General features: G+C 52.8%; 1 protein-coding gene across 11 annotated transcripts in view; it reads right to left on the bottom strand.

The window, feature by feature from the left end:
• The window catches only part of KDM4B (lysine demethylase 4B), a 131,184-nt gene extending 107,416 nt beyond the window's left edge, over window positions 1–23,768 (bottom strand). For 3 of the 11 annotated variants that reach the window (XM_033400861.2, XM_049707561.1, XM_033400866.2), the window contains exon 1: window positions 21,626–21,648. Coding sequence is in view for 3 of the 11 variants with exons in the window: in XM_049707559.1 (XP_049563516.1) it covers window positions 21,626–21,661 (36 nt within the window). In the remaining 8 variants the exon portion in view is untranslated. Of the gene's footprint in view, window positions 1–21,625 lie in introns of all 11 variants that reach the window. The other 8 variants (XM_033400869.2, XM_033400868.2, XR_007476340.1 and 5 more) reach the window with 7 other exon arrangements.
• Between the last annotated feature and the right edge of the window lie 1,697 nt (window positions 23,769–25,465).

Here is a 25,465-nt window from a genome sequence, read left to right as displayed (position 1 = left end):
AGGTTCACCCGCCTCCCCTGCTCCCGCAAGGACTGAGGGCTCCCCGTAGCCAGCCTGTCACCACCCTGGAGGCCCTGAGACACCAGGGGCCTGGCCACAGCCCACTTGGCACAGGGCAGCCAGGGCTGAGGCATCAGGGGGCCCTTAAGTGTGGGCTGGGCACAGTGACTTCCTTTCAAGAGGGACAGTATGGAAAGGGGGGAGGTGTGACCTTCCAGTGGAGACACCTGAGCAGCACGACCTCAGCCAGGGGACCGAGGTCAACACCAGCAGTGATGAGTCACGTTGACGGCAGGCACCCCGAGATGAAGGATGAGACGGCCCTTCACAGGTGGTCCTCCTCCCAGCACCCAGTGCCCCAGTGTAACCGTGAGAAAAACAGCAGACAAGCTCCTACTGAGGGAGATTCTACAAAATCTCTGGCCACAGCCCTCCTCAAACCCGTCAAGGGCATCGAGAACAAGGAAAGTCTGAGGAACCATCACAGCCCAGAGGAGCCCGAGGAGACGAGACACCTGAATGTCACGGGGGTCCCAGATGGGGTCCTGGGACAGAAGAGGACAACAGGGGCAAACAAGGCAAACGGAATGAAGCAGGACCCTAGTCAACGAGAATGTACTCATAAGATTCACTGATTGCAACAAACGAATCTGCCTCATGTAAAACGGAATAACGGGAGACTGGGTGTCGGGGTCAGGGGGGTAGGGAACTCTCCCTAGAGCCCTCAATTTCTCTATAAATCTACAACTGTTTAAACGATAAAGTCTATGTAATTTTTAAAAGGAAAACAAAACAGAAAGGCCCTGGTGCCTCCTGCTGCTCAGGCTGGCAGGGCTGGGCCGCTGGCCTGGTAGCGGTTCCCAGGAAAGCCAGGCGCCGAGAAGAGAACTCGGGGTGGGCAGGAGGCGTCCAGCTGCACTGAGGGGACAGACTGAGCGGCGACCCAAGGCCTCAGACAGCACCACCCCAAAGAGGCACACTCTGACCATTTCTCCTTTAAAAAGGCGCCGTCTGACAGTCGGATGATGTCACTCTTCCGAGGTGCCCGCCCCGCAGACGCTGATGGCTCCTCCACCCTCTGCAAAAGGCAGGCAGGTGGGCCGGGAAGAAGCAGCAGGAACAGGGGGAAGAGCCAGCTGTCTCCACACGCTGAGGCACCAGGAACTGCCACCGGCTGCTGGCACCGGTGGGACCCCACAGGCCTGGCCTCCCCACCCCGGGCAGGGGTAGCTGGGCCCCTGGTGCTATCAGCTCTGGGCCACCTAGGGCTAGCCCTCGGGATGGGTCCACCCACACCGCCCACGGTGGCCCGGGAGCTGGGCCCGGGGTCCAAGAGGCAGAGAGCTGACGGGCAGCTTCTGCCCACAAAGGCAGGGAGCCCTCCTCGCCTGTGTATGTTATCTGATCCAGGAGGGCTCAGCACCCAACTCGGCCTGCTCCCCGCTGCTCCCAAGGTGAGCTGGAGCCCCTCGTGGGAGCAGGGAGGGTGGAAATACTCATAGAAGATGGGGACTCCCAGGAGGACGTGAGCGCCGTGAAGGGGCACCGGACGACCAAAGCGAGGACAGCGAGGCCAACAAGTGGAAGTGACAGGCCCGACTATAAACCCACAGAGTGCCATAAACACATGCCGGCCCTTACTGGTGTGAGAGTCAAAATGTAACGGAAGTGGGGGAGAAGGGATAGCTCTCTTCCACAAAAAATTCTAGATCATAATGCAGACGGAGTGAAGGCAACATAAATGCGCCGTGAGATCTGTACGGTAATCCCTGCTGCAGGAAAGATCCACCACAGACGCTGAAACTGACAGGCAAATGTTTATGAGAAGCAGGTGTGCTGTCGCGAGGTCCCAGAGGAAGAACCTGCAACCTTCCGGCAGAGGCTCCAAGCAGGTGCCACCTTAACCGAGGGGTGAAGGTTGACCCCACAGGCAAAGAGACACATCAGCACATTGCCCTGGGGCAGCCTCCCTCAAATGCATAACCTTCGTGTCACCATGAGAAACAAAGCCAAGGAGAGGGACGCTACAAAATCCCCCACCAGAGCTCTCCGGAAGTGTCAAGGTCACGACACACAAGGAAAGACTGAGACACAGCCCCAGTCCGGAAGAGCCTAAGGAGCCTGACGCCTGCACCGTGTGGTCCCGGGTTGGGTCCTGGGCAGAAAAGGGGCTGAGAGGGACAACCAGTGGGATCCTAATAAAATCTGTTGTTATTACTTCAGGTCATCCTTCCGCAGTTACGTTAGGCGTTAGTATCAGGGCAACGTGGCTGGAAGGTACGAGAACTCTTTGTACTGTCTCGGCAACATTTCAATGCCTCTTAAATTATTTCAAAATAAAATATCAAAAGCAAAAAAAAAAACTAAAACAAAAAAAACACAACAACCTCTATCTCCGTCCTCTGAAGTTCACTGCACAGCAGGTTTTAGCTGGAAGAAGAGAGTCTGGCTGTAAAAAGATCCAAACCGATAAGAAAAGAGAAAGCAAGTTGACGCCAGCCTGCAATCCAGTTTCAGGACTGATTAAAGACCCAACCTGCCGAACGCAAGTTTCAGATGCTTCCTGTTTGAGAGACCTGAAGAGCTGACATTTTCATCAGTCTTTACAGACTGGGAAAAGAGCCTCTTGTTTACAAATATCTCACCAAATCCTCTGTATCCTCACAGACAACAAAATCCAACTGCGGAAGTGGCAATGGCTCAGCTAGGGAGGTGGCGGGCACCCTGGGCTGTCTGGATCCCAACCCCAGGAAGGCTCTGATCTCATCTCCTGGAAATGTAAGAACCATATCATTTTTCTTTAATGTCCGCCCCAGAGACTAGATATAAAATAACTCGGGGTGACAAAGCTACAGTGATCAAGCCAATGTGGTCCTGGCCTCAGGATGTACAGAGAGCTCAATGGATGAGAGAGGGCAGTCCAGAAATAAACCTGCACATTTAAAGTTAGCTGGTTTTCAGTGAGGTTGCCAAGACGGTCCGAGGGGTAAAGAGCAGTCTTTACCACAGTGGTGCTGGCACAACTGGATGTCCACGTGCAAAAGAAAGAAGCTGGACCCCTACCTCACACCAGACAGAAATTAACTCACATACCTAAACGTTAGAGCTAAACCTCTAAAACTCCTAGAAGAAAACACATGAATTAATCTTTGTGACCTGGGATTAGGCAACGGTTTCTAGATACAACACCAAAAGAACGAGTGACAAAAGAAAAAATAAATAAACTGACTTTGTGCTTCGAAGGACATAATCAAGAAAGTAAAGACGACCCACAGGATAGGTGAAGATATCTGCAAACCTTAGATCTCAAAAGGGACTTGTATCCGGAATAGATAAAGAACTCTTATGGGTCAACAACAACAAAGACAACCTAATTCACAAGTGGGTAAAGGAACTGAATGGACACCTCCCTGCAGGAGATATACAAACAGCCAGCAAGCACCTGAGAAGACGCTCAACGTTACAGCAATGGAGTGAGGGACAAAAAGAGGCTAAACCCCAGAGAGGGGGCCTCCCAAGCCCGCTCCCCAGTGGCAGAGCCTCACACACAGTTCTGTGATCACATTTCCCATGGTACATCCTACTCCATTCTCTGGAGACCATGGCGGTGCTGCAGAGACCAGCACAGATGCCCCCGAGGGGTCCCAGCCGGCCGTGTGACCTGGGGCAAGTTCCTAACCTCTGCACCTCGGTTTCTTCATCTGTCAAGTGGGGGTCACCGTGCCCTACTGTGGGGTTGCAGGAGGTTAAACAAGGCCACAGACAAAAGCACCGGAAGGAGACCCTGGCACACAGTAAACCCTCGTATATGGCAGCTGTCATGGGCTTTGTCATTTAAGAGCTTCACTCGGGCAAGGAAGGCAGATCTGGTGACATGCCCCCAGTGGCCACCCAGGACTGCTCCCAAGGGCAGTCTGGCAATGTCTCTTTTTAAAAAAATACCCGCCTTCTTCCACCGGCTGTTCTTAGGCCTTTATGCTCTGGACACACAGCCCACCTGTCCACCCCAACTCCTCTGCAGGACCTGCCTCTGCAGGGTCGGGAGCACCGGGATGGGAAGGTTCCAGCTGGATCTTGAGAACCTGAGATGCCTGGAAGCGATCAACCATGACCTGCGGGGCACACTTCGGATCAACCATGTCCTGCGGGGCACACTTCGGATCAACCATGTCCTGCGAGGCACACCTAGCACGCTGGAAAGGAAAGCATGTGCATGTGTCTTTCTAAAGCCTGACCTCCTCCAGGGGCTGGGGGAATCACAGATCAGGGAGTGGGGGGAGACAAGGGTGGCACCTCAAAGCACTGGGTAAGGGTGGAATTGAATCAATGAGGAAACGTCAAAAATCCAACTGAAAAGTGGGTGAAAAGCATAAACAGGCTATTCACAGAAAAGATATCAAACTGGCTTTTAACACATGAAATGATGCTCGACCTCACTCCTAATTTCAGAAATGCTCACTGAAACTACACTGAGACCCCGGGACCACCCTGGTGGTGCAGTGGTTAAGAATCCGTCTGTCAATGCAGGGGACACGGGTTCGAGCCCTGGTCCAGGAAGATCCCACATGCTGCGAACAACTAAGCCCGTGTGCCACAACGACTGAGCCTGTGCTCTAGAGCCCACGAGCCACAACTACTGAGCCTGCGTGCCACAACTACTGAAGCCCGTGCGCCTAGAGCCCATGCTCTGCAACAAGAGAGGCCACCAAAATGAGAAGCCCGTGCACCGCAACAAAGAGTAGCCCCCGCTCGCCACAACTAGAGACAGCCTGCGCACAGCAACGAAGACCCAATGCAGCCAAAAATAAATTTTAAATAAATAAATAAATAAAAGTAACTACACTGAGACCCCATCTCTCACGGCTCAGATCAGCAAGTACGTTTCCACTAGAACAGCACACCCTGCTAGTGAGCCTGTGGGACCAGACCCTCTCGGTGCTAGTGAGAGTAAACCCATCCGCCACCCCAGGAGGGAACGTGCCAGAAGCTAACACACATCTTGGCACTTATCTTTTGAGCCAGCAATCCCACTTCTAGAAATCGACCCTGAAGATACTCTTCCAAGAATATGAAGATACCTCTACACCAGGGCATTCACTGCTGCACCGTTTGTACCAGCAAGATACTGGAAACAAGCCCAACGCACGTACAGGGGAGAGGCTGGGCTAACTGTGCTGCAGCCCCCAGTGGACACCACACAGCTGTGCAGGAGGGCGGGCACATCTCCATGGCCAGATAAAGCTGTTTCCAGGACACGCTGCGCAGTGAAAAGAGAAAAGTGCAAGAGTGATCCCCACTGTGCCACCTTCCATGTATAAGAAAACATACTTGGGACTTCCCTGGCATTCCGGTGGTTAGGACTCCGTGCTTTCACTGCTGGGGGCATGGTTTCAATCCCTGGTTGGGGAACTAAGATCCACAAGCCGCAAGGCGTGGCCAAAAAAAAAAAAAAAAAAATATATATATATATATATATATATATATATACACACACACACACACACAATTCTGCATTTCTGAGACATAAACTAATGACATCATTTCCTGCAGGAGGGAGGGCGAGGAAGGGTGATGATGCATCTCTCCAGACACCTTTCTGACCCTTGAACCATGCTAATGTCCCACATACTAAATGAATGAGGGAATGAATGAAATCAATAAGAACTGTGGGGGGCTGGGGGGAAGAATCCTACAATGAAATACAAACAGAAGCAAACCAAACGGTATTTCAAGTACATAATACAACCACAATAAAGAGGAAAAGAAAGAACTAAGCCATGTCACTTTTAAGCATGGTTTTGGAACTATGTGCTTTTGAGATAAAGATAAAGCAAATATTGACTTACTCCAGGGGCTTCTTTTACTGTGGGTGACGCAGGGCTCTCACTGACAGAGACAGAGTTACAGAAAAGGGAAGGGGAGGCCGGCAGGCAGCCTGCACGAACAAAGGGCTGGAAGTGGAGGTGTCGGTGTGAACTCGTGGGCACTAGTGTGTATAGGTAGAAGCAGAAATGGATGTGGGTGTCTGTGCGATACATGTACACACAGACACACTAATGTATGCACATGTGTATTTATTTACACACATATTTCCCGGGCAAAAGGGCCCAGAGGCAAAGACACCCCCTTGGCAATGAGCAACTGAACACCCAGATCTTGGTTTCTAAATGCACTGTCCACAAGAAGAACCAGGGCTCCTTGGAGAAGCAGTCAAGCCTGGAGCTGAGGTGGGAGCTCACAGCATGGGCCTGGACCACCTCACTGTGCCCGAAAGTAGGGAAGTGCCCAGAGACCGGTGGGCACGTGCCTGAAGGACACGAGGAGCCAGCGGGAGGGAGCTCTACCTCTGGATAAATCTGGGACCACTAGAGCATCCGAAAACAATGACAGCAATGGATTACAATCTACTGAATCAGTTAAGGACCCATGCGTCCTCACTGATATAAATAAACAGATGGGGAAGAAGAGACAGCTGTTCTTCACAGTAGAAAGCCAACTAATAAATGCAGAAGGAATGGTGGAATTAGACGATCCCTACTTGGCGAGAATCAACAACGGCTGCCCAAACAAACAGTGAATGTGGGGGGAACAACGGGATGTTTACAAGGTCCCCAAGGACCTCCTGCAAGAAACTTACCAATTACAAATGGTAAAATTGTAACTTCAGGGTGGAGAAATCTGGAAGACACCCCGTTACCCAAGTGGGCCAGGTTGATGCCACCAGATGTGGGCCCCAGAGACAATGCTCCGAGAAGGACACCAGACTGCTTCTGGGATGTTCCTGCCAGACGTGAGAGGACCACCAGACAAACCCACACCGAGCGACGCCCCACAGGATAACGGGCCTGTACTCTCCCAACGTCCAAGCCACGAGCCAGAAGGACAGACTCAGGAACTGATCCAGATAAACAGAAACAAAAGCGACGTGACGTATTAACGCGGTGTGTGAGCCTGGACTCTGAGAATTTTGAGAATTAACTTCCTGGTTCTGATAATTTGATAAGAGAATCCCTTGTTCAGAAGAGATGCCCACTGAGGTATTTAGAGGTAAAGAGGCATGTATGTGGAACAGTTCAGGAAGAAATGCGCAGACAGAGAGGACGAGAGAGAGAAAAGGAACAAGAGCAGCTGCAGTGAAAGGTTAACTCCTAGGGGCCAGGTGAGAGGTGTCTGGGAATTCTTCGTGCCATTCTTGCAACTTTTCTGGAAATCTGAAATTACGTCTCTGAAAGTTTTTATTCAAAAAGGACAAAAAAGGGCTTCCCTGGTGGCGCCGTGGTTGGGAGTCCGCCTGCCGATGCAGGGGACACGGGTTCGTGCCCCGGTCTGGGAGGATCCCGCATGCCGCGGAGCGGCTGGGCCCGTGAGCCGTGGCCGCTGGGCCTGCGCGTCTGGAGCCTGTGCTCCGCAACGGGAGAGGCCACCACAACAGTGAGAGGCCCGCGTACTGCAAAAAAAAAAAAAAAAAAAAAAAAAAAGGACAAAAAAGAGAAAGGAAGCACTTGGATTGAAAAGACAAAAACAAACAAAAAAAGGAAGCACGTGGGTGAAAGGCCAGGGAGCCAAGGAGGCTGCCAGCACCTGCTTTTGGAACATCGTGGACAAGAACAGGGCCTGCCAGCCCACCTACGTCTTTACTAGGCTCGGGGGGTCAGGGACGCAGCCTGGGCAGAGGTCACCACCTGTCCCCAGCCCACAGCCCAGGCAAGGGGCTGGCGCCCCACAGAGAGCAGGGCGGACACTGGCACCCTGGGAGGGGGTGTGGCACCCCAGCAAGCTCCCCACACGGCCAGAAGGCCACCCCTGCAGACGCTCAAGACACCAGCCCATTCTTTACTCGTGTGTACAGGTCTTCAATGTTCCATGACTAACCATTTAAAACCATAATCACTGACAAAATAATCTTCCTATTTCTCTGCAAAGGTACCTCGTAATTTTGTGGGGCCGGACGACGCAGGTGTGCTCACGTTCTGAGCCCGGAGAGGACCCTGCCCCTCACCCACGGCCCTGGGGACCCTGGACAGGTTCCCTGACCTCCCCAAACAGCGCTGCCCTTCTAGAGCTTGCCTGGAGCTTCCCCTGGAGCTAGTGCGCGGGTCAGGGATGACCAGGACAGATAAAAAGGCCGATGATGGGGGCACAGGTCACCATGTGCAGGCCCGGTTCTAAGCACCTGGCATGTCTGATCAGCCCCAAAACCCTAGGAAGCAGGTACTGCTCTCACAGCCCATTTCACAGATGAGCAAGCTGAGGCACGGGGCAGTGATCACACAGCTAGCAACAGGGGAGCCCAGCTCGAGATCCGTGTCCCAACCACGAGCCTCACCAGCCTGTGCAGACTACGGGAGAGCAGCGTGGAAAACACACAGCTCTGTCCCCACCCGGGGCCTCCAGACTGTGGGTCCTTCTAAAACCCATAAAAATGCAGGAGAAAAAAAAGTGGGCCAGTGTTTTGGTAATCTCAGGGAAGGGAAGACCTCTCTGGGCAGGTCACAAGACCAGGCGCTTTAAAGGAAATGACAAATTTGGCAATAAGCTTTAAAATATTCTATGTAACAACACATCAGAAATAAAGCCGGGAGATAAATTGAGAAACTGAGAAAAAACGTATAATGCTGAAGATGCTAACAGCCCTAATATAGAAAGGGTTATAATAAAACACTGGTTCTCAACCAGAGGCGAGTCTGTCCCCCAGCGGACACCTGGTGACATCTGGGGACATCTGTGCTTGTCAGGACTGGGGGAGGGAAGGGGCTCCTGGCATCGAGGGGGTGGGGGTCAGGGATGCTGCTCAACACCTCCCCGTGCCTGGGGCGGCCCCCGCAGAAGGATCCAGCTCAGAGATATCAACAGTGCTGAGGGTGAGAAACCCTGTTATAAGTCAAGAAAAAAACACCCCAGTGTAACACATGGGCGAGGGCTATGAACTGGCATTTCAAAAAAAAGCAGTGACTAGGAGGTGACAGATTAGAAGGAGGCACAAAAGCGGGGGCTGTCGCCAGGATGATGAGAGCCCCCAGCTGTCGTAGGAGCATCCAAGCAGACCACCTTTCTGGGGATAACTGAAAAACACCCTTCAAAATAGAAGGGTGTCCGCTGGGGAGTGTGGAGTCAACAAACTAGAAAGACCTCCACCTGACACACGGCAATGACCAGGGAGCCTTCACCACGACGTCAAGAACGGTTCTATCCGGGTGGCAGGATCTGGGGAAATCTGTAATTCACACAGGCTTCTGTCTCTGCTGACAACACTTATGTACCACTTTTATAAAAACAAAGGGGACGCAGAGCCGCCTCAAGAGCCGTGCCAGGACCCAGAGGTCTCACCCCTTCAGCTCCATTCCCAGAGGTCCCATTCCCAGCAGCTCCCTGGCTGGTCCATCTGGGTGGATGGGTGCTGATCTCAGGGCAAAGAGGCAGCGCGTCCTGGGATTAAACCATCACCAAAATGATTATGGTCCCCAACCTAATTCAAATTTAAAAATACCAAGCCACACTGGAACCCTCGTACACTGCTGGTGGGACTGTATCACAGTGTAGCCACCGTGAAAGACAATCTGGCAGTTTCCTAAAGCCTCAAACACGGACCTTCCGTCTGGCCCAGCAATTCCACTCCTAGGTGTCTACCCAAGAGAAATGAAACGTGTCCACATAGAATCTTGTACATGAATGTCCATATTATGCATCATAGGCATTATTCACAATAGACAAAAAAGGTGGAAACAGCCCTAACGTCCATCGATGGATGAACAGATAAACAAAATGTGGTCCATTCATACAGTGGAATATTACGCAGCCATGGAAGGAGTGAAGCACTGACCCTCGCTACAACACAGATCCTCTGAGAACATGATGGTCAGGGAGAGAAGCCAGACACTGAAGGCCACACAATGTGTGACTCCCTTTATATAAAGCCTCCAGAACAGGCAAATCCAGAGACACTACAGCATTTGGTTGTCTGGGCTGGGGAATGGAGAGTGATTATTTAACAGGTATGGGGTTTCCTTCTGGAGTGATGAAAATGTTCTAGACTTCAATGGTGGTGATGGCTGCACATCCTGTAAATATACTAACAACCACTGAATTGTACATTTTAAAAGGGTGAATTGTATGGCATGTGAATTATACTTAATAAAGTTGCTATTAAAAAAATATATACCAAGCCAGAAAAAAAAATAGCACGAGAGCTCCTCAACGTTTGATCAAAACTTTGATGCTGTTTTGAAGCTTCAACTAAATGCATCCAGAACACTGGGGCTGCCCACGCTGTTGTTGACCAGAGGCACCCACTCGGTCTGCTCCTGGTTCTCTGCCCGGTGCCATCCTGACCACCACCCCTCAGGCCGCCCACCTGGGCTGTCACAAAAAGAGTGACAGCTAACAACCAAGTCACAGCCCAACCATCTTGCTGGCCTTCGCAGACTTATCTCGAGGCTGACCTGGGCCTCCCTGCACCGGGTACTCCTTAACCCCAAACACCTGCCTCCGAGTGGGCATGACACACTGACGCAGATTTGGAATCCTGAGGCAGGATCAGGGCTACAAACCAGTCAGCTTAGATGGGGCAAAGGAGAAGAAAAGGCCAAAACTACAAGGAGAGCGATGACACAGGAGTCGGGGCCTTCCCAAGCCTGATCCTGAGAAGGCAGAGCTTCACAAATATTTTTGATCATTACAGATCCTTTGAGACGTTCATTTCACCAAATGTGAAAAGGAATAAACAAAAGAAGGGCGCCATTGAGGCCAACAGACACATCAGCATCCTTGAAAAACCCAAGTCACCCAAGCCATTTCATTGATCAAATCAGTTTAATCCTAATTAATCCTGTTCAAATGGAATCAGTATAAACTTGCTTCAAATAATACTGGGAATCAGAAGTAGATTCTGGTAAGTTAAGATGTATATGATAAGACCTAGAACAACCACTAAGAATATACTTCCAAAAATATAATGAAAAAAATCATTAAAGGAATTAAAATGTTACACTAGAAAATATTCACTTAATGCAAAAGAAAGCAGTAAAGGAGGAAGAGAGAAACAAAAGACGTTGGACAGAAAGCAAAAAGGAAAATGGAAGACGTAAATCCAACTATATTAATAATGACTTAAATGTAACTAAACAATCCAATCAAAAGAGATTATCAGATTGGAAAAAGAAAAAGATCTTACTATATGTTGTCTATACTCTTTAGATTCAAAAACATAAATAGGCTGAAAATAAAAGGACAGAAAGGGGTCTAACATGCAAATAGCAACCATAAGAAAGCGGGAGTGGTTATACTAATATCACACAAAATAGACTTCAAAATAAAAGTGTCATTAGAGATAAAGATGGCCATTTTATAAAGATAAAAGGGCCACTCCATCAGGAAGATATAACAATTATAAACATATAAGAACCTAATAACAGAACCCCAAAATAAATGAAGCAAAAACTGACAGAAATGAAGGGGAAAATAGACAATTCAATAATAACAGTTGGAGACAGCAATATCTCACTTTCAATAATGAATAAAACAAGGAAGATAAACAAAGAAACAGAAGACTTGAACAACACTACAAACCAACAGACATCTATAGAAATCCCCACCCAAGAGCAGCCAAATATCCTTTCTTCTCAGGACATATGGAACATTTTCCAGGATACACCAAATACCAGGCTACAAAAAGCCTCATCAAATTAACAAGAATTCAAATCATACACAGTAGGTTCTCTGACCTCAATGGAAATTAGAGGTCAATAACAGAAGGAAATGTGGGGAGTCACAAATATGTGAAAATTAAACAACACACTCCTAAATAACCAATGGGTCACAGAAGAAATCAAAAGTGAAATTAGAAAATACTTTGAGGTGAATGAGAATGAAGACACGACAAACCAGAACTTATACAGTGCAGCTAAAGCAGAACTGAGAGGTAAATTTATAGCTGCCTATATGAAAAACAGATGAAAGCTCTCAAATCAATAATCTCAACTTCTACCTTATGGCACTGGAAAGAGAAGAGCAAACTGAACCTAAAGCAAGCAGAAGGAAGGAAATAATAAAGATCAGAGCAGAAATTAACAAAATAGAAAATAGAAAAAAATTAACTAAACCAAAAGCTGGTTCTTTGAAAAGATCAACAAAATGGACAAACCTTTAGGTAGAATGATCAAGAAAAACAAGAGAGAAGACTCAAAGTGCTAAAATCAGGAATGTCAAATGGGACATTACTACTACTACCCACCTTATAGAAATAAAAAGGATGACAAAATAATATTGGATAATTAGAGTTACTACTGAGCAATAAAAAGGAGTTAACTGTTGATACACACAACAGGTCAGATGGATCTTATGTGAAAAAGCCAATCCCATAAGGTTACATATGATTCCCTAACACTGTCAAAATGACAAGGTTATAGAGCTGGAAAACAGACCAGTGGTTGCCCGGGGCTGAAGGTGGGAGGTGGGGGTGACTTTAAAGGGGGATCACGAGGGAATTGGTCTGTGTTGACAAGACAGGTCTGTATCTTTTTTTTTTTTTTTTGACAGTTCTGTATTTTTATTGTGATGGTGGTTACACAAATCTACACGGCTGATAAGAGATCACACAGACATACCAAAAAATGAGTGCATACTAAAACTAGTGAAATCTGAGTGAGGCCTGTAGTGTACTGTGCCAACATCAACTTCCTAGTTTTGACAGTGGACTGTGGTCGTGTAAAATGTCACCACTGGGGGAAGAGCGCGTGGGACTTCTCCATACTATTTTTGCAACTCCTTGGGAGTCTGCAATTCTTTAAAAACAAAATGTTTTGGGAATTCCCTGGCAGTCCAGTGGTTAAGACTCAGTGCTTCCAGGACTTACCTGGCGGTCCAGTGGTAAAGAATCCGCCTTACGATGCAGGGGACACAGATTTGATCCCTGGTCAGGGAACTAAGATCCCACATGCTGTGGGGCATCTAAGCCTGTGCGCCGATCTCACGCACCTAAACTAGAGCCCGCGTGATGCTAACTACAGAGCCCACGTTCTCTGGAACTCGCGCACCACAACTAGAGAAGAGAAAAAAACCCACACACCACAACTAGAGAGAAGCCCGCACACCGCAACAAAGAGGCCCACGTGCCACAACTAAGACTTGATGCAGCCAAAAATAAATAAAATAAATAATAATAAATCTTAAAAAAAAAAAAACAAAAAAAGTCAGTGCTTCCACTGCAGGGGGCCCAGGTTCAATCCTCCCATAAGCTGTGAGGCCTAAATAACTTTAAAAATAAAAAAAACTAAAACCAAAATATATAAAAAACAATATGGGGGATATTTCATCAGGGACAGGAGGGCATTCTGCCATATGGGCTGATGGTTTGGGGCTGGGTGATGAGCATGTGGGGTTCTTTACCCTATTTTGTCTACCTTTGCGTGTGTTCAAATTCCCCGTAATGAAAAGTTCAAAAAATAAACAAAGGGAACCAGCACAAGGATGGCCACTAACAAGTGCCTTCCCCATCCAGATTTACAAATATGCTTCAGAATGTTCCATCGTCGGGACTGCATGCCATCTTGTCTGATACCCTCCCCAAAACGATGGCCAGAGAGGAGACCAGGGCCGCCTGAGTGTTTTCACAACACAGATCATAACAAGACGCGGGACTGTCCAAACACCACCTTGAAGAATGGAAGTATTACAAAAAGCATTTGAGATGGGGCGGCGGGGGGGTGGGGGGGCACCCTGGGTTCTACAAGAGGTTTCTCCATTTCAAAGTCCTTGTTTCTGGGTGGAAATGATCTGCTCCAATAACAAGGTCTTGATTCTTTCCAAACGGGAAGCTTAAAAAGGCAGAACAATAAAGAAAGAGAAGACCAGTTGACACAACCAACAGAACGAACTAATACGGTCCAAGAACCGGTGCTCCCCCCGGACCTTCTACACTGGGCCAGTCACCCGAACCACAACACGAGCACTCAAGGGAGCTGAGCCCATCTCTTCACACGTAATCACTCTCTTCCTCTCTGGCATTTCCGCCTCAGGACCTTTGCACGTGCTCCTTGTGCTTCCATGTGGAGCTTCTTGTACCTTCAAGTCATTCAGACCTCTGCCCAAACGTCCCCTGGGAGGGGCCTTCCCTGTCTGCCCGTGAAGGAAGCACTGCTCCCCCAGTTCTGCAATGACACCCCTCTCTGGTCCCCATCACACAGGCGCCATGGCTCCTTGCTGGCTCCTGGGCTCCCGGCCTGCAGGATAAACACGGAGCTGGCTGACAGCACAGAGCCCAGGCTTTGGGGGCTGCGGCGAGCCTGCTGTCTTCTCTGCCGCAGTCCACTGTAAGCCGAAGCTTCTCGCTGGCAGCTGGAGTGCGAGCCGAGCACTTATTAACATACGTGCCCCGTTTACAGCTCACTGGCACCTAACAAGGAGAGCGGGAGAGGACACCGAGGCCCCAAGTCGGTGGCAGTGACAGGGTTCGGGAGCTCGGGTCCCATTCTGAGCTCTGGCTCTAGACTCCAAACCAATTGCTGCCTGGGGCAGAGGCCCGGCAGAGCCCTGGAGGCTGTGGAGAGGCTGGTCACCCCCAAAGTCCCCTGGCCTTCCTGAGCGCCCAGACGGCTGGTGGGGGGGGTCCCTGTAAGGCAGCACTAGGGGACCCCAGCGCAGCCCCGCTTTCCAGGGAAGCCTTTATTTGCCATCAATGCCTCCCGTGCCAGCCTCCGCCGATAGCTGCAAGGGGGTGAGCACCTGAGGGTGCGACACCGGCACTTAGGGGACCCAGGCGAGGAGCTCCCTACCCCAGGGGAGGGGTGTGGAGCCACTCCACACCCAGCGGGGACATCCCGAATGCAGATCCATGGAGGCAGACAGCCGAGGGTTCTGGCAGGTGCCCGAGACACCCATTCTAGCCAGGCCCATCTCCACAGTCCCGACCCAAGTTCACAGGCTGAGCCCCGAGCCCGGCAGGGCTCAGACGAAACCACGGGTCTGGCGGACAAACATTCTCAGCCGACGCTGCAGGCAGACGAAGGGGAGAGTGGGTTCAGGCTCTCTCCCCTGTGCGGCGCGGGGTGGGTCACTTAGCAACGCCCACTCCCTCGCCCTTGACCAATCCCAGCCACGCTGGGGTCCCAGCCCTCCCAGGCTCCCAGCCTGTGTGACAGGACCCCTGCCTGTCGGTCACAGGGCCGCAACGCAGGTCCCACACTAGGGTCCTTGCATCCCCGACTACTGCATCAGCCTCTCGGGGTCCTATCACCCCCGAGCCGACCGCTGGACCCCAGGAGCACACAGAGACCCTCACGAATTCCACACCACTTGGACACACGTCAGGGGCTCAGCAGGGACCACAAGCAGCCTTCACTGTCTTGGTTTTGCCTCCAGTAACTGCTGGTTTTTACACCGGGAGGATAAATTATTTTTACAGTGAATATCCCTCTAGCAGGCTTGTTAGGAAAACAGCCACTGCAGCTTGGTCGATCCAAAGTTTTCAGGCCTTCTTTTGGCTAAAGGCCAAATTAACACACACAGGGCCTCGGGAGCACAGGTGCTGGAACCCAAGGCAGCAGCTCCGGGTCCCCCTGTCTCGGCGGCCGCACGGAGGACACCTAACCCAGTCCTCCTCCCCACCCGGAGCTGATCGGCAAACTCCACTGTCCCGCCAGGGCCCTGGCGAGGGCCTGGAGCACCACTCACGCCAGGACCACGGTCTTCCAGCAGGTGGCCCACAGCAGACCCCAAGTCACCAGAGGAGGACCCCGAACGAGGCATGCAGAACAGGCCGCGGGGCTCTGAGCTCTGGACTGGCTGCTCCAGTCCAGCCACCCCCAGGACCACCACCCTGGCAGCGTGGTCCACAAAACCCCAGCCAAACCCTCTGACCCACCCCTTTAAAATAAAGAAGCTCCAGGAGAAGAAGAAACCAGCTTATTTTCAAGGTGCCTTCTAATAACCTTGCTTGTTCCCCAACTCTCCTCCCTGGACAAACATGGAACAGCAGTGTAAAAACCGCGGACTATTCTGGAATGCAGAGTGATTTCAGAAACTCCTCTTGCAACATCTTGATTCACATTCAAGGAAAGACAGAAGCCCAGAGAAAAATCACCCCTGTAGTCTCTGAACGCTCTCCCTGGGCCAGGGAGACACTGGGACATCAGAGCCAGGTCACTCTCCATGCAGGGCTGTCCTGGGTGCTGTGGGGTGCTGAGCAACTGCCCCAGTCCCCCCCCGATGCCAGGAGCCCCCCCCCAGGTTGTGACAACCACAGATGTCCCCAGACACTGCCCAGTGTCCCCTGGGGACAGAATTACCCCCAGGGTGGGAACTACTTCACTCAGGGATTTTCATGGATTAACTCAGTTAATCTTATCCACCCTTGAAGCAGAGATCTCCACTGTCATCCCCATTTTGGAGATAAGGACACACACCCAGCAGAGGCGGGCTCTGAGCCCAGGCAGGCCAGGGTACCAGCCTCCAACTGCCGACCCCACTGGCCATTGTACCTTGAGACCTCAGACCATTTAAGACCGTCTGCAGCTGTGGGATGTTATTTCCAAACTATGCTTGTACACGGGTCTCAGCTTTCCTGTGGCCAAAGAAGCACCCCAAGTTCCTGCAAGTCCCTTCACAGAAACATCTCAGGTCCCAAATTCAGAGCCCCCCAGTACGGCCAGCATCCATGCCACAAACGCACTGCCCTGAGCTCAGCCACAGGACCCATCAGCCTTCACAGCCAGGCCAAGGTTTCAAGCTCCCGTTAAAGATGAGAGGCTGCGTACAAGGCTCCACAGGAAGGATTGAGGCCACGGCCACACCACCCTGCCCATTGGGGCTGGCCCTCCAGTTGACATCCTGCAGGCCAGGCTGGTGCACTGGCCCCTCACATGGCCCTAGCTGCTTCATGTTGCATCTGTCTCGTCTCCCCAGCTAGAGGCTAACAGATCCATAACTTCTGATGGGCTGGGCAGGCAGGCGGGAATGCGATGGGGGGATGGCGGGGCCCAGCCTCCACTGAGCACCAGGCATCCCCTTTATAGCATTCCCGGCCCCAACACAGCACTCAGCTCACCCAGGACCAGCGCTAGGTGTGAAATGCACATAGGATGTCAAAGACAGCGCCACAAAAAAAAATTTAAAAAAAAGAGTGGAAAATAACTCATTAACAACTTTTATAATGATTACACGTTGAAATGATAACATTTTGGGTATACTGGGTTCAATAAAATACATTACTCAAATTAATTTCCCCCACTTCTTTTCACCTTCTAGAAAACTTTAAAGGACACATGGGGCTTGCTTTGCGTCTTTACTGGGCAGCGCTGCCTTAGAAAAGCTGTCGGTTTACACTTTCGCCTGTTTTCTTCTGAGGGTTTTGTCGTCTCAGTTCTCACATTCAGGTCTTAGATCCACTGTAGTTTGTTTTGGTGCCTGGCGGGGAGGGGCGGGGGGCACCGTACAGAGCCTGACGTTTCACCAGGTGACATTCCGTTAGCGTCCACCTGTGTCTCCCCTGGTGTCCTCCCGGTGCCACGAGCAGCTCCCTGGCACTTGGGACCCCCCCGGGTCTCCCGTATCCTCTGCTAAGGGGACAGCAAGTCTCTCACACATGTCACTGTCCTCAACACCAGTGGGAGGACCAGAGCTGGCTGGGCTCTGCCCTGCTATGAGGCCACACCCCATCTGTCCCCTCACGGTCCCCGGAGAGCCCAGCTGCATTTCCAAATGGCCCAGCATGGTGACGGCACTTCCCCTGGAGGGCAAGGGAGCAGCCGGCTGCCTCTTCATCCACTGAGGATGCTGGATGCCTGGGCAGGAGCCATGGCCACCTGCAGAACTCTGCTTGGTGGCTCTGTGGGGACGTTCACAACCCGGTGGCTGCCTTCTAAGGTACAACCCACAACCGGGCCGGGGCCGGGCAGACCAGGGAAGGGAAGTGGCCCAGGAAGCAGCTCGCGTTCAGACCTACTGGCCAGACACGTGGGGGCTTGCGGGGGGGTGGGGCTTGGAAAGGAGGGCACGTGTGGTCTAATCCCGAGCCACGTGAAGCTCTCGGGGAGCCCGCTCAGGGCTTGGACCACACTCAGCCAATCAGGCCAGCAGGGGGGCAGGCAGCAAACAGGACACCACCTTTCTGGCCCTGGTGGACTCTGGGGCAGGGAGCCCCAGCGCTGCCCACCGGGAGGAGAACGCACAGGAAACAGACAAGCCCAGGCGGCGGGGGCTGGGGCCACACTGCTCCGCGGAGCGGACGCACAGAGAGGTACTACAGGGGACCGAGCCACCAAGCGAGGCTAGGCCAGCACAGCCCACCCCCTGGGGGCCCTGCCCAGCACCAGCTTGAGGCAACGGAGGGCAGAGAGGTGAGGATCACTGGTGAACGCTGGAGTCCAGAACCTGCGCATGCAAAGGGCGGCCTGAGCGCCTCCTGCAGGTGAGCTGGGGCAGCACGCCTGACGGTCGGGCCTCCTGACTCTGGCCTCCCTCTCCGACCCCTCCCCACCCCAGCCCTCAGGCTGTAGCCTCACAGAGGGTTTTGGTGCTGCCTCTGCTGGGGGCCGACTGGATGAGCATTCTGCACGCCACAGCCCTGGAATTCTGGAACTCCAGTGCGGGGGGGAAAAGAAGGGGCAGGAAAACGTAGAAACTACTAGATCCCCACAGCAGGTAGTGGATACACAGCACGTCCACCCACACACGGGCACATCACTCTGCCGTGAAGAGGAGAGAAGCCCTGACACTCGCTACCATGTGGACGGACCTTGAGGACACGATGCTCAGTGAGAGAAGCCAGACACAGAAGGACACACAGTGTTTGATTCCATTCACATGAAACATCCAGAACAGGCAGATCCACAGACACAGAGAGTGGGTTCGTGGTTGCCAAGGAGGACGGGGAATGGTGAGTGACTGTTAAACAGGTATGGGGTTTCCTTTTGGGGTGAGGGAAATGTCCTGGAATTTGATAAAGGTGATGGTTGCACAACTCTGTAAATGTTCTAAAAACCACTGAACTGTCCCCTTTAAAAGGATGAATTTTATGGTATATGAATATTATTATACAATTAAAAATATATTTTTAAAAAGGCAGGGCAGGAGCATTTGAAGAGGGGCTGTCCTAGAAAACTTGGGATCTAGTCGTCAGCACACCAGAGCCAATATCTGGGCAGCCATCCGTGGCTCCCACGTGACTTGAACACCTCTGGTCTGGCCTTGCTGACTAGACTCTACGCTCCTTGAGGGCAGAGCTGCTGGCCCCTTCCACTTTACCCCTTGGAGCCTGGCACAGGGGGGCCCCAAAGCTGCCCGAGAGACAGACTGGAGGGCTACCCTGGCTTCCCCTGCTTCCTCCGCGAGGGTATCCCAGGCAGTGCGCTGAGTGTCCCCTCCAAGTCCTTGCTCCTCTGCCTGCTGTTCACCTCACTCATGACGACAAGGCTCGGCTCAGGTGGCAACTCTTCTGCCGCTCCCGGGCCACCACCCGAGCCAGCAAGCACAGCCCCGGCCCTGTGTTTGGTTTGCATCTGTCCCGGCAGTTCTGCTCCCCCAGGCCCTGCCGTCCCCACTGCTCTCGGGATCCCGGCTCTAGGCTTTCATCACAGGCTGGGACCCGCTGTGGGCAAGAGACACTGAGCCGCTGGCCTCGTGCATGAGGGCCAGAGGACTGGCGCTCTCCGCTGGGTGACAGCAGACGCACTGATAGGCCCGGGCTCGGCACACGCCCGACGGCGGCGGATCTGCTGCAAACTCAGCCCTGGTGGATCGCGCAACCAAGCTGCTGACCACCTGGCCGAGAGCCACATGGGAGGCCTGCTGGCGGTTCCCGATTTCCTATCTTCACCTCAAGGCTGGCAGACAGCATGGCTGGGCATTTACAGAGGCCACTCCACCCCTGCTCCCCGCCGCAGCCAGCCTGGATCTACCTACGCCACACACCCCAGCCGCAGCTTGTCCACCGGCCGGCTGACCACCCTTCCTTCCGTGGGGCCCGGCATGGGGGTCTGGACGTGCAGAGAAGCCCATTTCTCGAGGACAGCGCTGCCCCTCAGTCTCCAGCTCAGAATGGGCTCAGGTTGCCCATGGAGCAGCCAGGACACGAGGAGGCGGGCAAACCAGAGCCTTCCTTCCCGAGAGGGTGTCAGAGAGCTCGCTTTCTTCACCGGCTCCCTCCTCTTCCTTGGGGGAAGGAGCTGGAACGAAGCAGGGAAGCCGGAGTTTCAACTCCAGGGCCTTCACTCACATGCAAGCTGGAGACAGCAAGGCTCTCTCCCGACCCGTGGCAGAGATAATCAGATCCATGCAGCTCCAGGGCCGAGGTAGGAAGCTGGCCCGCGGATGCTGGCCTTTCTGATGGAGGGGGGTTTAAAGCACAGAACGGAGGACTTCCCTGGCGGTCCAGTGTTTAGGACTCCACGCTTCCATACCAGGGGCCCGGGTTCAATCCCTAGTCAGGAGACTAAGATCCCACAGCCGAGCGGTGTGGCCAAAAAAATAAGAAATAAAATAAACGACAGAACGGGCAAAGAGTGGGATCTGAAGGGGCCAGCGGCAACTCCCAGTCCAGCTGCCTGGCCAGGGTCCTGCATGCATCCTGGAGGCAGCTCCCAGGCTGCCGCCTTCCCAAGTGGGCCGCCCAGCACACGGCCCCTCTCCACCCGACGCGTGGTCCGGGGCACCCCCGGCACAGCCCTGTCGCCGTCACTGCGCCGGCTGGCGGCTTCAGGCTGGCTCCTGCTCAAAGGAGGCCTCCGGGATCCCTGCTCTCCTTCTGCACAAAGCACAATTCCGGATCCCCTGCCAGCTCATCCTCCACGAATCACTTCTCTCCACGTTCTCTCCCGAGACTGGAGCGAGCAGCCACGAAACCATGAAGGTGGGCCCACCTCCACCCCTACCTGCCCAGAAGGTGCCGTCACTTGGGTGCAACTGCAAACACAGGAGGGAAGTGGGTCCTGGGACAGATCCTGCCGCCCCACCTGCAGATCACCTCTTCACAGCTCGCTGTACAGGTTCATCTGAGAATAGGAGCCGTGATCGCTAGTGCTGGCAGCCGGGGCCAAACCCACATTAGCTCTGGTTCCGCTCTGTACCCAGAGACCCATTCGGGGTGCAGCAGCCCTTGGCGCCTTGCTTTCTGATTCTTATTCTTTGTCCACTGAACAAAACACACCCGAGGCCCAGAGTGACTCCGCTTCACCAGAGCTACAGGCCTCCCGTGGGGCAAAGACGGCAAAGCAAACTTTTCATCAATGCCCTCGGGTCCACGGGAGCCACTGAGGTGGGATGAGAAAAGAAAAGAGGGGAGGGAAGGAAGGAGGAAGGGGGAGATGGAGGAGGAACAAAGAAAGACAGAGACCAGCAAAAAAAAAAAAAGGACAGCAACTTTGGAAAGCCAAGAAGTTCTGAGTAATCCTCTCCAGGTTGTTTATTTCAATCAGCTAGAGAAGGCATGACCGTAAATTAACGGTATGCTTCCTTGACAAGTCAGAACACTCCTGGGACAGACCCAGATCTAAGACGCTAACAATCTGCCTGGCTGGGAAATCACTCGTCAGCCAGTGTCCACGGTGGGGAGCAAGGCCAAGGGCACGAGGTCGGCACAGTCCCGCTCCCGACACAGGCCGGCGCACTGCCCCACAGCCGTCTCCCATCCACTCACCCCACAAAGCTCAACTGTCACACACACAAGAGCCATCTCTCCAAGAGTGTTCCCGGGCAGGCCAGCGGCCGGAAGGCTGCAGCAACCTCCTCTCAGGACTCCGCTGCCCCTTCGGAAGGGGCGCTGGTGTTGGTAAAGAGGATGGGCCAGATGCTTACAAAACAAGAGGATTGGGAAACAGTGTCTTCCTTTTAAACCCTCAGCTTCTGTGAGGTCAAAACAAACTCCTTAGGCCCAGAACACTCCTCAATCTTCTGCTGCCTGCGCAGGTGCAATACAAAGGGGGCATCACGGAAAGGTGGGGCACTGCCAGCAATGAAGTATTTGCCCCTGTTTACATCTACTTTTTTTTTTTTGGCCGCACCGTGTGGCACGAGGGATCTTAGTTCCTCGACCAGGGATGGAACCCACACCCCCGGCAGCTGAAGCGCAGAGTCCTAACCACTGGACCACCAGGGAAGTCCCTACATCTACTCTTTTCTCAATTTTGAGATTGTTTTGGTGAATGGGATCATAGCATTTTCTTATATTCCCTGCACTTTAAATTTCCTCAAAACAATCCAGGATCCGTTTTTTAACATACAGAGTATGATTCTAAATACTTGGATGCAGGAAAGATGGAAATTCATTCATCCAACAAATGAATGCTTACTGAACACCCGTTGCGGGCAGGAACTGCCTGAGGTGCTGGGGATACACACAGCGACCAAGACAGATGTCGCTCCCACAGCGGGAACCTCACACCCTACTGCAGGTGCTCCCACACTATGGCCCACAGGTCAAATCCAGCCCACTGCCTGTTTCTGTATGGCCCACAAGCCCAGAATGGTTCTGACGGTTTTTAATGGTTTGATGGGGGGGAAAAAAAAATCAAAAGAAGAAAAATAGTTCATCATATGTGAAAAGTATGTGAAATTCACATTTCTGTGTCCATAAATAAAGTTTTATGGGAACAAAGGCACAGTTGTTGGTTTCTGTATTTTTGTATTACAACAGCAGAGCGGAGAGGTCAGGTCTGAGACAGTCCCACCTACAAAGCGGAAAATAGTTACTTTCTAACTCTTTACAGGAAAAGCTGCTGCCCTAGTGGATGAGATGGACAATAAGTACATAAACAGATTGATACAAATTTCTGGTAGTGCTGAATGCAAAGAATAAAAGGCAGGTTGGGGAGAGAGAGTGGATGGAAGGGTGAATTTGGGCAGTGAGGTCAGGGATGGCCTCTCTGAGCCGAGACCTGAATGACAAAGAGACCTGAGGGGACAACACTGTGGCAGAGGGAACAGCAAGTGCAAAGGCCCTGAGGTGGGGAAAAGTAGGCAGGTAAAGTGGTTTCGACTGAAGGGAGCAGGCACGGGGCTTGGGGAGGGAGGGTGGTGTGGAGAGCACCTCATAGGACAGAACAGGGAGGCCATGGGAAGGGTCTGCAGCCTTTCCCAAGGACAACAGGAAGCCACTGGAGGGTCCGAGCAAAGGAAGACCGTTTTTCAAGTTTTTAAAAGTCCCTTGAGGGAGCAATAGTGAGAACTGACAGATTAGTCAGGACGCCTTATCCAGTCCCCAAGATGCTCCCAGAACAAATCAAAGCAGGGAGTAAACTCAAAAACCAATCCATGGGACTTCCCTGGGGGCGCAGTGCTTAAGAATCCACCTGCCAATGCAGGGACACGGGTTCGAGCCCTGGTCTGGGAAGATCCCACATGCCGCGGAGCAACTAAGCCCATGCGCCACAACTACTGAGCCTGCGCTCTAGCACCCACGAGCCACAACTAGTGAGCCTGTGTGCCACAACTACTGAAGCCTCCACAGCTAGAGCCCGTGCTCCCCAACAAAGACAAGCTACCTCAATGAGAAGCCTGCGCACTGCAAGGAAGAACAGCCCCCGCTCACCTCAACTAGAGAAAGCCCACGTGCAGCAACAAAGACCCAATGCAGGCAAAACTCAATCAATCAATAAATATAAATAAATAAATAAAATATATGATAGCCTTAAAAAAAAAAATCCATCCAACCCCACAATCATCAGTTCATGGATCCGCTCAGGCCTTAGTCTTGAGGTGGCACAGGCTTTTTTAAGTATTGTAGTTAAATTCATTTCATTATGTAAAAGTACCTGCACCCGGCACAGTAACAGTCCCGTGACCTCAGGCATCATTGCTCATGAAGAGGGAAGATGAAAGGGGCGAGTCACCTCAAAGCCGACTTGAAGCAAACTGTTAAAGCCGATGGACAGGCAGGGGTCACACAGTGCTAAACCTGCCCACCACGCTTCCAGATCCCGGGAGCATGTTTCCACATGGCCTGTGGGGGGCCCTGCAGGGGCTCGGGAGACCCCCACACCACGCCTGACGGCCCGTGGTGGGCACGTTTGCAGGCGAGCACCTCTCCTCCAGGAGACAGAGTAGGAAAGACCTGGACAGCCAGGCCGAGGAGTGTGCGCCAGACATAGTTTGCAAATATGAGCCCCTCCCTTTTAGACGGGGGAGGGGAGGAAAGGGACAAACGGACCTGGAACTTGAGGTCAATCAGGGTCATGGCCAAATATCAGGCTGCCGTGGGCTTAAAGGGGGCTTAAAGGTTAAGTGAGAGAGGGCCACCTGGGGGCAACTGCACCCTCCAGGGGACACTGGGCTATGTCTGGGGACATCGGTGGTTGTCACAACTGTGGGGGTAAGGCTGCTCCTGGCATCAAAAGGGTGGGAGCCAGGGATGCTGCTCCACACCCCACAGTGCGCGGGACAGACCCCCCACAGAGAACGACCCAGCCCTGAACGTGAATGGGGCAGAGTAGGAAGGGACCTGACGTTAGTAAGAAATCAGCGCCAGGTTCAGAGCACCCTGTCACTGTGTGAAGCCACAGTGACTCTCATCCCCTTTGACTCCCTCAGTGACCCAGCATGGGCTCTTATTATACCCATTTTACAGATGAGGAAAGCGAGGCCCAGAGTCATGCCCCAGAGGAGGGATGTGAACCCGGATCTTTCAGACTCTGTTTGGGGAATGGAGTCAAGGACAGGAATCCAGGGGCACCAACAAGAACACAGGTCAGAAAGGAGTCCAGGTTCAGCCCCTCTCCTCCGTCCGGTGTCCTCAGCCAGAAGTGGAGGGACCGGGGCAGGGCAGGTCAGAGCTGTGGGGGTGAGGTCCCACTGAGCAGCCCGGGGGGTGGGGGGACAGGTATCTGGAGCGCAGCCAGGAACCCCCCGGGAACTGGCAGAGAAGCATGGGGTGGGGGCGGAGGGGGTGACCTCACAGTCGTGCAGTCTGCCCGCAGTTCCTTTGCTTTCTGCGCCCTTCCCCCAGCCCCTGCCCAGTGGGCTTGGGAAGGTTTAGTGACTGCCCCCCCGCCCAGCTTTGTTCTTGAGCAAGTGACTGGCGCAGGGTCTCACAGCTCTGAACCTGCCCCCCACAATTCCAGATCCCGGGAAGAGAGACAGCTGGAAATGGTCATTTGCCCACACCTCGGCCCTCACCCCTCTCACCCCGTGCTGCCCACTCCGAGCCAGGCCCCTTGGGGCAGTGGGCACCACACCGCCAGCACAGTTGTGCCCACACCTCGGGACACCCATCTCTCCCTTTCCCCCACTAGACCCAAAGCCCCCTCAAGTTAGGGGCTTCCTGCAACCTGCCCCAGTGCTCAAAACTCAATGTCCGCAGGCCAGGTGAGTGTCAGATGGAACCAAGGAACAGATGGGCTCCCCAGGGCTGAGGCCCCGGCTGGGCCGGGCCAGGGGAAGGGGCGGGGCTCAGGAGGGCAGGGGCAAGACGCTACAGAGGAGGAGGGGAAATGCAGGGTCAAGTATAGCAGAGCAGCCAGGCAGGGAGAGAGGGGCATGGAGG

This window comes from Orcinus orca, chromosome 3 (genome assembly GCF_937001465.1).
Source record: "Orcinus orca chromosome 3, mOrcOrc1.1, whole genome shotgun sequence".
In the NCBI taxonomy this organism is placed as follows: Eukaryota; Metazoa; Chordata; class Mammalia; order Artiodactyla; family Delphinidae; genus Orcinus; species Orcinus orca.
Note: the sequence above shows the minus strand (reverse complement) of the source record. Positions and strands in the feature narration are given on the sequence as shown.